General features: G+C 41.7%; 1 protein-coding gene across 3 annotated transcripts; it reads right to left on the bottom strand.

The window, feature by feature from the left end:
* Window positions 1-1,886: 1,886 nt before the first annotated feature.
* Window positions 1,887-6,159, bottom strand: LOC116263403 (probable serine/threonine-protein kinase PBL10). Of its 3 annotated transcripts, XM_031643146.2 has the most exons (7): window positions 5,964-6,148; window positions 4,981-5,525; window positions 4,441-4,692; window positions 4,181-4,341; window positions 4,006-4,085; window positions 3,767-3,914; window positions 1,887-2,365 (listed from the first exon to the last, which is right to left on the bottom strand). In XM_031643146.2, the coding sequence occupies exons 1-7, from the start codon at window positions 6,020-6,022 to the stop codon at window positions 2,051-2,053; spliced, it is 1,560 nt and encodes a 519-aa protein (XP_031499006.1). In that variant the 5' UTR covers window positions 6,023-6,148; the 3' UTR covers window positions 1,887-2,050. The 3 variants fall into 3 exon arrangements, with proteins under 3 accessions (XP_031499006.1, XP_031499003.1, XP_031499004.1); XM_031643143.2 differs by having other exon boundaries at window positions 4,181-4,692; window positions 5,964-6,159; XM_031643144.2 differs by lacking the exon at window positions 5,964-6,148 and adding an exon at window positions 5,718-5,957 and having other exon boundaries at window positions 4,181-4,692.
* Window positions 6,160-11,365: the final 5,206 nt, after the last annotated feature.

Genomic DNA, 11,365 nt, shown 5'->3' with positions numbered 1-11,365 from the left:
GGCATCGGGCTGGGCCAGGCCGGCTCAATGCTCGTCAAAGCCGGGCTCGGACTGGCCATAAGCTCTTGCCAGTGACCCACTTAGTTATTGGCCGGATCGGATCGTCAACTGTATGCTCATCGGGTACTTGTTCGATATCTATCCATATTTGAAATCCTTAACATTTTATAATTTAATTTCTCAAAAACACTTGACAACATACCAGTTTATAAAGGAGTCACCGACCCAAGCTCGGCCCTCTATGGGCTGCGTACCCAACTACCCATCATACCCAACTACCCATCGGATACCTAGACTGTTGCTCACCCTTATATAGACCTTGATTGAACATGATGTAGGCGGTACAGGAAGATCTTGGCCGATGGCACAATTACTTGGTTGTGTGAAAACTAGGCTGAAATAATACTCACGGTCACGGCTAGAATGACGAGTTGATGAATTTGAATTTATTGCATATGTAGGAGCTGACTTTGTCAATTACAATAAGACAGGAATAAAGTTGGAAATTTTCATGCTACAAAAATGAATTTAATAAAAAAAAATGAAAGCTGGAAAAGTACTCCTAATTGGCATCTCCTCACATGCTAGGGGATGAAAATAAGTAAAGAGAAGAGAAGGAGCTGCACTGCTCTGGCCAATCCTGCTTTCTTTTCTGTACTTGGCATTGGAAGACTTTCATTCTCGGAATCTCACCTTGTTTCTCCCCTACTCTTAACCAACCGCTGTTATACTTTAAAATTCACATACGAGAAAATTTCTATGAAAAGAAGAAAACAATCTTTAAAGAACACTATTCTTTTACATGGCGCTGCTCCATCTGGAAAAAGTCTTTGAAAGTATAAAATGTTTACGCTTAGGGGATCGAAAACCCAATTTCGCTTCTTACTCAAGCCGAATCTAGCAGCAGATTGTGAAAAGAAAAAGCAAAGAAAATTTACCTGCCAGCCAACCAGAGCTTGCTTTCAAAACATGCAGAAACAAAAAAAAAAGTCCACGGATCGATATCGTAGATTGAGACTAAGAAGCGACTTTTCGAATAGAAAAAAAGTTCCAAGCACGCGACCGTGAGCAAACAAGCCCCACAAGGAAGTGTTGTTCACGTGGTAACGTGGTGCTCTAAATTTTATTATAAGGCTCTCTCAATCGCAATGAAGTATCTGCCCGTGTAAGAAGCAAAAGGGAAAGCCTTCCGCCATTAAAATAGCAACTCATCTAGCGAACCAAACTGTTGCCTCAATCAATAGGCAGACCCAACCCAACTGTTTGATCTTGACTGCCTTACTGGGATAGGCATTATTTAAATGTCATGATTATTACCCCACTGTCTTTTAAGTTCACAATATGGGTGCGCAGTTTCGGTAGAGGAAGAAGTTAACAATCTACCATATCTCGATGGGCAACTCTGAATGAACAGAAGGTTAACAACTCCCACTCTCCTTACTACCAAGGTCAAGGGATCCGTTGGGTTGGGTGGAATACAATGTACCCATCAACTAGAGTTTTACATTTACAGTCTCCGAAAGTAGCAGCCACTGCAGGTGACGTACCTTCACACTCCTGCCTACCCAACCAGCTAAGCTACACCCACTATACCATGTATGGGTGTATAACTTGAGGCTGAAAGACACACAAGTTTCTTATTGGTGCTCTTGAATATCTTCAAACCTAGAAACTCGACTACCAAATTAATTACAGTAGTTGGATTATACTTGTCTATAAAGTAACATTGTCTACCCATTCCCCTCATGCTATGAAACTCATTTAATGAGAAAAAGCTACTTAACCACCCAGCTGGAGTGCTTGGTCACGTCCCCTAGAGCCAATAGCAGAATTTTATGAACAACTTGAGAAAATGTAGTGAACATGAAGAATCACGGAGAAATCTGTACAATCTTCAAACTTCCTTCTCATCTTTTTTCCTTTTCCACGCTTTTTCTACATAGTGGATCAACCAAAGAACAAAGAAAACAGAAAAAAAAAGAAAAGCAAGAAAAGAATATCGTGGGAATGAGAGAAAATAAGAACAGGTGGGAAAATCTTTCCAATTTAACTACCAACGATTTTGGTCGCCGTCGTCGGCCTCCGTCACGCCCAACATGGCGAGAGCCAGGTGGTTCCCCATGTCGCCCTTCCCACCGTAGAGACCCGTCTCCGTGAAGACGGCCTCCTCGCCGGCCGCAGCCTCCTCCCCTCTCAGCATCCTGATCACCTGGTCGATGCCCGGCCGACTCGACTCCTCGCTGCTGATGCAAGCGGCTGCGGTCCGGACCACCCGGCTCACCTGCTTCAAGCTGTACGAGCCACGCTTTAGCCGCGGGTCCACCAGCCGCGTCACCGACCCTTCCCCCAGCAATAGAGGCCTCACCTGCAACACCCAAATCCGCCAACGTCACCGACCAGACCCATCAAGCAGATGACAATCTGCCACCAGTTAATCGAATTCTCAAGATGAAATGGTTCATTCTGACGAGTCCATTGCTTTAGAACAACATGAGGTGAGATTGAGAATCGATGGGCGTTGGAGGAGTTTAACTTTCAGGTTTCAAGTAGCTTTCTGTTTGAAATTTTAGCCTGTGAAAGTGACTCTACAGCACCTCTCAAGGGGTTTCTCAGGGAGCAGATCAGGTCACCTGCGGGGTGACGGTTGAAAATTGACACCAAGAGGAAACAGCCAAACAGGCATTGTGAAAATCAAAGCAGAGATGGATTGGGTGCTCCTTGCCCTTAAGAATCTGAGATTGGTCGCCCACCCGGTGACCTCATCCACAGATGCTAGTGCAATATGAGCTTGTTTGCAAAGAAAAAAAGCTGATTTTTGTATTAGAAAAGGGTGATATCAATTTCTGGTATAACCTTTCAGCACTAGAATAAGAGAGATTTTTCTCTCTTTTTCCTTTGTTCTTCTATTGAAATTCTGCGCTATAAATCCTTGTTTAATCCTTTACAAAACAAAATTTAAAGTGAAACCCAACTCTTCCTGATATAAATCTTCAAGCTTGTCAGCAAAGAAATAATAGATCTATATTTCCATAGAAATTTAGAAAGAATAATCATAAACAAGGTACAAAAAAGTCCAAACTTACACCTATGACACGACAACGAGCAGGTGAAACAAGCGTCTCCAAAGGTGCAATGAGTTGGAATGCTTTCTAGAAAAAGGTGAAAACTACAGCAACCATATTAATCAAGGTGTAAGTTTTCTTGTCACACTCACAGGACCATCCAAATGACAGGTCGTCCATAGAACCAGTCGAGTCAAAATATTCCCAACACAGTGATTTTGTTCACTTTCTTTTGACATTTCACGTCTATGGTCAGTGTGACATGCTAAATTCCAAACGCCCGACTCCTCAAAGTCATTTCCTTTTCCTTCATAAATGTTAAAAAAGTCTCACCACCTTGGGAATTCCGTAGCTTTGACGGTTCATAAAACCTTTGATGCACGCATACTTTGGCATCATCCAAACAGTTTATCACACTTTGGCATCATCCAAAACGCATTTGCAGTTGGATCTGTACACTGTTTGATAAAACCAGAACAGAAATAGAACCCGGAGCTGTCCTATCCTCTCCTTCTAGAACTTTTATTTGCAATCTTTTTTTGTTAAAGGTAAAGCGTAACACTAAACAAGCCCTAAATCAAGCCAATGTTTATGAAGCAATAGTTTCCAATTTAGAAGGCAGGTTACTAAAGTCTTGATAAGAGAAATGAGTAGTAAATAGAAACTGGGTTAACAAAGTAAAGATAAGGTACAAGAAGGCTCACCCACTGAACCAAGTTTTCATCGCCGGCGGAGCGTCCGGTTTCGATGGGCTTCCGGCCGGTGACGAGCTCGAGGAGCACCACTCCGAAGGCGTACACGTCCGTCTTGTTCGACACCTTGCCGTGCTGAAAATATTCGGGCGCCAGATACCTGCTCGGTACGAGAAACCGAGGGATCAAAACAAACCCATCGAACTCACACACCAAACCAAACCAAAAAGAACTCTGTTTTCCATCCATACCCGAAGGTTCCTTTCACGGTCTTGCAGAGGAAGGGAATGGAAGCACCGGACGTCCACGTCGCCAGCCCAAAATCACACAGCTAAAAAAATTTACCAAAACAACCCTTTGAGCAACACCAACGGAAAAATCAGCGTGACCTTTTGGAGGACAACTGACTGGTTATTAGCGTCGCACCTTGGGGGTTTTCTTGGAAGAGAGGAGGATGTTCGAGGGCTTGATGTCTCGGTGCACCACGCACCTCTCTATGCCATAGTGCAGGTACGCCACCGCCTGAGCCACACCGAGAGCTACCTTGAACCTCACCGACCAGGGGAGGCAGGCCCTCCCTTTCCTACCTGCATTTTTCGAACCAACGGTACCCGATGACTCTTTCGTCTGCGCCTGAGTTAAGACCTGTAAATCGTGGCCGTCGAAACCACGGGATGGAATGTTACCGTGGAGGTGGTGCTCGAGGTTGCCGCCGGAGACGAATTTGTAGACGAGGAAGAGGCCCTCGGCGTCGACGCAGTAGCCCAGCAGCGGGACGACGAACCGGTTGTCCAGCGAGCTGGAGATCATCAGTTCTCTGCAGAAGTCCTTGGAGCACTCCTTGTCGGCGTTATTCAGGCGCTTGATGGCTACGGCGCGGCCTAGCCGGAGCCGCCCTCTGTACACGCAGCTGTGTGCCCCTCTTCCCAAAACCCTCCCTGAGACAGAGAATGAAAGGACGATTACTACCCAAAATCGAAGAAGCCATTACTTTCCCTCGGGAACGAAGCTGAAAAAGGTCGACGAGAAGAAGGGTGAAAAATTTTTATCCGCATTCGGCATTCAGAAGAGGGAATCCAAAAAAAACTGGAACTAGGATCCCAAAATGGTGTTCGAAAAGCCTCCCTGATTTTGCTGAAGAAGACAAGAGAAGACGAACTCTCCACTGAGAAGAAGTTGAAAGGGATGAAAGGACACGAAATTGGTGCGGAAGGGACGATACCCACCTCGGGAAAAGTCATTGGTGGCCGACCGGATCTCGCCGTAAGTGAATCGAAGGAGCGACTCCGAGACGGTGGAGATGCTCCGCTCAAGCGACAGGATTCTCCTTCTCTGAAAATCTAGCGTCTTTTCCTCCGAGTTCCTCTCCAGATTGAGCATCAGAACGGTGGCGTTGGGGTTCAGGGCGTCGAATTCCGCCTGAGACCCGAAGCTGAAACGGAACGAAGAGTGCATCGACTGCGGGTCCGGAGCATCCGCTGCGGTGCTCTTCCCATCGCCCTCCGCAGAGGCGAGCAACCACGCCCGGTGGTCGTTCTCCGGTAAGGCGTCCTCCTCATCCTCCTCCTGCTGCAACTCCACTCCGCAACCCAGCAGCTTCGCTTTGAACCCCCACTTCCTCTTCTTCTTCCTATGTAGCATCATCTTCGTCTCCTGCCCTTCCGACGCTACAGAGACCTCATTGCCGCTCTCATCTTCCGTCCATTCTCCACTGAGGACGACTCTGATCGTACTTTGTGAGCATCCCATTTTCCCAGATCTCCAAAAAGAACTAAAAACAGCAAAAACAAATAAATAATCACCCACAAAATCGAAGGAGGACAAAAGCACGGAGTTTTATGCTTTTCGTGGTAACCGAAGCAAGCGTGGAGGAAAAAGAAAAAGGGGAAGGAGAATAACGGAGCAGCAGATAAAAGAGAGAAAGCCAGAGAGAAAGAGAGGATCCATCGTGTAAATCTCCGACCATTATGATCATTAAAGTTGCGATAATCTCATGGTCTCCAGTGGATCCGCTCTCCTCCTCCTGACGTCGGTATTATTAAATTGAGAATAAAGAAAAAGCAGAGGCAGAAGAGCATGATTCCCGTTGCTGGACCATGGTGGGCAACAGGAACATCTCCCTAATGCGGAATAATCTTAATCCAGCGAGGCCCTGTAACTATTGGAAATAGCTCGCAGAGCAGAACCAAGAGAGGAAGAAAGAACTCACAGAGCATAACAGAACGGAAAAATATTGCGGTTTCCCATGTCCCCATCAATAAAACTCATCTGTATACGACAAAATTATTCAGCCCATATCATATTGAAGGAGATTGAACACGAGAAAGATTGTTGGTAAATGTGGTTAGCGGGTAAGCGGGCTTCTTTCGTCTTCTTTTTCCTTTTTCTCTTTCCCTGGGCCCATGTCAAGGAAGGCGCCATGTTCGGCAACCTTCCAACCACCATGTCTACCCGTCACTGCAGAATCATCCACTTGTGCCATTCTAGTCCAAGCCACTTCACTGTCTATTTGGTAAGTTGTTGATCAATGATATTGTTCTTCTGCGCACCCTATATGGACATGTGGTTCTTCAGGCTACAAGCCGAGCATGTTGCATTCAAACTCGGCAGTTTCAGCAACTTTTTTCTTATTTTTTTCTCCTGCACTGCACTGATCCGCCGGTGGTCCATTTGTCACCAGTTGGCAGTTAAAATACCTTTTTCGTAGAAATTAATTAATATGTATTCACCAAAATGTTGGGTACTCCCATTTATATTGTTTTTATAACCTTCATGTGAGTTTTACACGTTCAATTTTCAGACGAAATAAAATAGTATCCTTCCCAAGCATGGTTGCAGAAGCGCGAGATTTTTTCGCCGTCGAGAACTATAGTGTTCCTATTTGGCGCTGAATCTACTTGAGCTTATTGGTTTTGATCCAACGGCCCTGAAAATCGGCCCACGCGCAGCAGCCTGACCTTAAAACCCGTTCATGCACCTGAGCCTGAATGTAAGTTACCATACGTATACGTGAAGATCTTTTAAACCATATATATACGGGAAGAGAGAGCTTATAAAATGTATATATATAATAAAAAGTTGATAAAATGTATATATATAATAAAAAGTTGGAGACAAAAAGTCCTCTAATTACAATAATAAACCCTAAAAATAAAATAAAAGAATGAAATAAAACATGCCACAAAATCCGATCATAAAGAGCTGCCAAGACCTTCATGTTGAGTTCCTCCCAAATGTACCACCAAGATTTATAAGCCATTGATATCTTATGCTATTGATTTTCCTCACACATAAGTCTTGGCGAAGTGAACCAAGCTTTTTTACTTCCCTCTTCCCGCAACAACCCATGCATTTTTTAAAATTGTTGGTTGTTAAATAAACTATTGAAATCGCATTATTGAATTGTATTAGCTATCAGATTTTGTGGTTGGGAACACCTTATCTATATAAATCCTAATTGTCCACACATAGTTGTTTATTATCATTTGGTTCATATAATAATAAGTATAATCGTCAACAGTACTGCAAAAGATTCAACTACCAAGGCAGTGGAGTGTCGGTGATTGGCGATGCCTGGCAAGGTCTGATAAACAGAGACCCAAAGCTCATACTAAAGTCGAATAATGCCAAGTTAACCAAAAGCATAAGAAACATAATTTTTTCTTACTTTTAATATTTTACAATAAAAACCTGTAATAACTTTCGGGTCAATGGCAAATGCTCCAAAAATTTTACCAACTAGAGACAGCCAACGAAGATGTTTCCCATTATCTATTTAGTGAACCTTTACATTAGGTTGGGTTTGTTACAGCAAATCACTTTTTTATCGCCTATCTCTCACGGTCTCACCTCTCCCATCGCCCCCACTTCTCTAAAAAAGAAAAAGAAAGACTCTTCTGACATTAGAAAGTACCCAACTCAGGTCTAAGTATGTTTATGTAGTTCTGCTAAAGACTACCACACTAATTAGAAGTTACAAATGGCTTGTGCTAACAGCTAAATATGCAACTTCTGAAGTAAAAAAAAATGACAGAGTTATTCTACCATGCTTGCACGAACAAATATATATATATATATAATCATCTAACCTGTAATAATAATTGTGATTTTGTGTGTACGCATATGAGTGAGAGAAAGATGATGATGGCTTATACTACAATCTTGGGTTGTTGGTTTTCTATTTTCAGAGATAGACTGACCCTATCAATCTCAATGTTACAAGAAAGAGTATTGCGAGATGTGTCTCATCTCACAACTCTTATCAGAACAGCTATGTTAAGCTCTTTGAAGAGAGAGAGAGAAAAGAAAAAGAAAAAGAAAGAAAGAAAGAAAGGGAAACCTTGATCGTTGCTTCATCGTTGAGATGGAGGTCGGTGCCTCTCCCCTCCTCCGACCGGCTGTCTTCTCACTTCTGCCCATCTTTCACCTTAAGAAGATTAAGAGTCGGTCAGCTATGAGAGTTCTTCGTTTTCTTGGCTGTATAAATCGCAAGAGAATCAGATGTGCTAATGTTACTCGATGGAATTCGAGTCACCTGATCTCAATTCTTCCCTGAAGCAAAAAGTTACCATAACGATAAGATAAAACGTTCAGATGGGCCGGCTTGAGAAAGTACTCGATCTTGACCGAATCTCAAGGAAGGTTTGGCCTGAGCAGTCAATTGACCACCTAAATCCGCCGCCTCATTATAGTTTTGTCAAATTCCGATAAGTGGATCGATTTGTATTTTGGATAACTCATAATCCAAATGTTGCATATACATAATGGATGCTCCATAGAATCTACTGAGATGGTGGCCGTGCCGAGGGATAGCCCTCCTCAAATTTTTTAAAAATTTATATGTAAATCTAAAAATTTTAGTTAAATATCCATAAAAAAATTTGAAAATTTTTTATTTCAGCTCCTATTAAAATTTTGAGTTTGGCCTTTTGTGACAAAAAATTTGTACCTTCACCTCTAAAGAGGTGGTAGATCTATAAATATTAAAGAAGTGGTAGATTTATAAATATTTGAACGAGAGGAATTAGAGATATCTCATCAATGAGGGCCGCTAATAACATTAAATTGCAACTTTAAAGAGGCAATGGCAGATGTCCCCTCCCCTGTTAGCCTGGGGTCCATTTAAACTAGCCTTTCAAAATTTCCGGCATGACCAAACTCACATATTCCGAGATTTTAAGTGGATCTTTGCCTCGATTCATCCAGCTCTTTCTTGTTCTCTAGCTCATGTTGCAATCATGAGTGAGGATGTGAATGTAAATATAGCTCTTGTTATATTAGACTATTTGGATATTACTTGTTCTAACATCAAATCATATAGTGAATTGAATATAAACATACAAAATTTTTGTACTCTATTTTTTTCCGTATGGTTAGATCTGATCATATAACTACCCAACTCTATAAAGAAAAACATTTACCATATTTGTCTTCAAATTTTTTGCCTAAGAGTAATTTTTTATTAATGGTGTAAAACTTTATGCATGTTTTTAAGCAATTTTTAAATTTAAGTTTGTCATTCATTACCACAACAACTTTTAGTCTGTTTTTAAACCTTATTTGTTGAATGGAACATGGTGCCGTAGATTATTCATCTCCTTTGATAAACATCTTGAAAAAATTACATATAAATGCTCCTCACCTTTTGGGCGTGCACAAAAGGGCCCTCAAATTTTAATAGCTATTCACAAATGACCACATTTGTGACTGCTTCCAACCAAAAACGTTTCGTGATGAGCAAATTTACTGAAGTACCCACCAAAGTTAAAGAAAGGACCCGCGACCTTATTTTGAAACAGAAAAAGAGATTTTCTTTTGTTTTTTTTTTATTTTTCTTCCGGCCCTCTGTCGCATCTCATTAATGGGTGGGGAATGCCACGTTATACGACAGCCTTTCGTTTGAGAATACTGTCCTCGTCGGTTGCATGTTTTTGCTTTGTTATTGTGAATCCTTCTTAAAATGAAGCATCTTTGTGCACAATGTTCGTTCGTGGAATATCTTTTTTGTGGCAGACGCTCATTGCCAATGCCTCCATTTGTTTGTTGAAATGCCAACGAAAGCATTCAGTAACGAACAGTCTTTTATGGTTGTACACGTAGCTTGTGTCATGTGTTCACTGTGACATAGTTTGCAGGTAGAGAGAAAGAGGGAGAGATTATTAAATCATTGATCTGAATAACAAAATTATTGCAAAAGGATATACACATAATCTGAAAAAATGTAGTGGCGGCTTCAGTAAAGTAATGTAAGATCCCTTATTATCAGGCCAATGTGTTGCAAAACTGGCCACTAACCTGTTGCAGATCTGTAATTGAAAATTTCAGTACAAAATCCGTAAAAGCCAGATGTAAGACACAAAAAAATAGATGGTTTTTTGGGATCTTACAAGCAGTGCATTGTTGGCTGGCGTGTCTTCCCCGAGCAACAGCTTCAATTAATCTCTCTTTCTCATCAATGCTTCTTAAAAAATGAAAGGAAAATAATGAGCAAGCTTCAGTAAGATCTTGAACTGTGACCTGCCCTAACACAACCATTGGCTGAGAGCTAATCTGAAACTTTCATCTCTATTCTAGAATTTTGTTTTCTTTTTCATCACCGATTTGGGCATCGCATGGCCAAAGAACGCAAAGACGTATAAAAGACGATCTCCAGAGCCATTGCTTCCACAGCATGTTAGCCCTCTCTGAGCTCCTCAGCCCCAACGAAAGCCACCCCCTTCCTCAAATTTCTCATTATAGGAACAGGGTGCCTCCAAACAACACTCATTTTCACCTTAGAAAATTCAGTAAACACCAATTCTTTTTACTGCAATAAATGCCAAGGCAGACAAGAACCTATAACACAAAAGTTTAATTATGTATAGATTGTGAGAGATCTTCAAGGACTTATAAAAGGATGTCATTAATAAGATGATTGTTTTGGTTCACCGAAACTGTTAGAGGGTGGGTTGGGATCCGTCGAACCAGAGGCTCGAGCCCATGAGTGAATCGAATTGTTATAGAGCATGTCGTCCTCGCCTCCCTCTATGCAGGATGAGGGGGCAACAGGGACTTCCTCATGTACGACCTCCTCATGCACGACTAATGGCTGTGAACGGAAGGAAGGCCACCATCAAGTTAGCAGGGTACTTTTGTCATAAAGAAAAATAAAACATTTTCTATTCTTCTCTATAAACAAAGGTGGCCATTTGTAAATATACGCCAAAAGTTAGGGTTCTCTTTGTTCACTTCTAATCCTTGAGGGTCTCTTTGTTATTGGCTCAAAACTTGAGCGTTGCTAAGTAATTTTTTCAAACATCTTTTTATCGAAATTGAGTTTTTCACAAAGTCAGTTTGGTTTGTCACTGGAACATATATAAGAGGGCATTTTGAAGGCAAAGTAGCATTTTCCCATCGGTGTTGACCAATGTTATAATTTTATATTTATTTAAAGGAAACTGAATGAATTGTGCTTCCAGAGTTTTATCAAATGACAAGCTCGTAAGGTTGTGTTTGATTCCTTACAGATCTTAGTTCAGAGGAAATCTCAAATCCATGATAGATTTCAGCATCTACCGCAATCATAGATATCAACTTCTTATACTTTATGTGGAAAACAGCATGAATCTAAAA

This window comes from Nymphaea colorata, chromosome 10 (assembly GCF_008831285.2).
Source record: "Nymphaea colorata isolate Beijing-Zhang1983 chromosome 10, ASM883128v2, whole genome shotgun sequence".
NCBI lineage: Eukaryota > Viridiplantae > Streptophyta > Magnoliopsida > Nymphaeales > Nymphaeaceae > Nymphaea > Nymphaea colorata.
The sequence above is the reverse complement of the archived record's forward strand: the minus strand, read 5'-3'. Positions and strand labels throughout refer to the sequence as shown.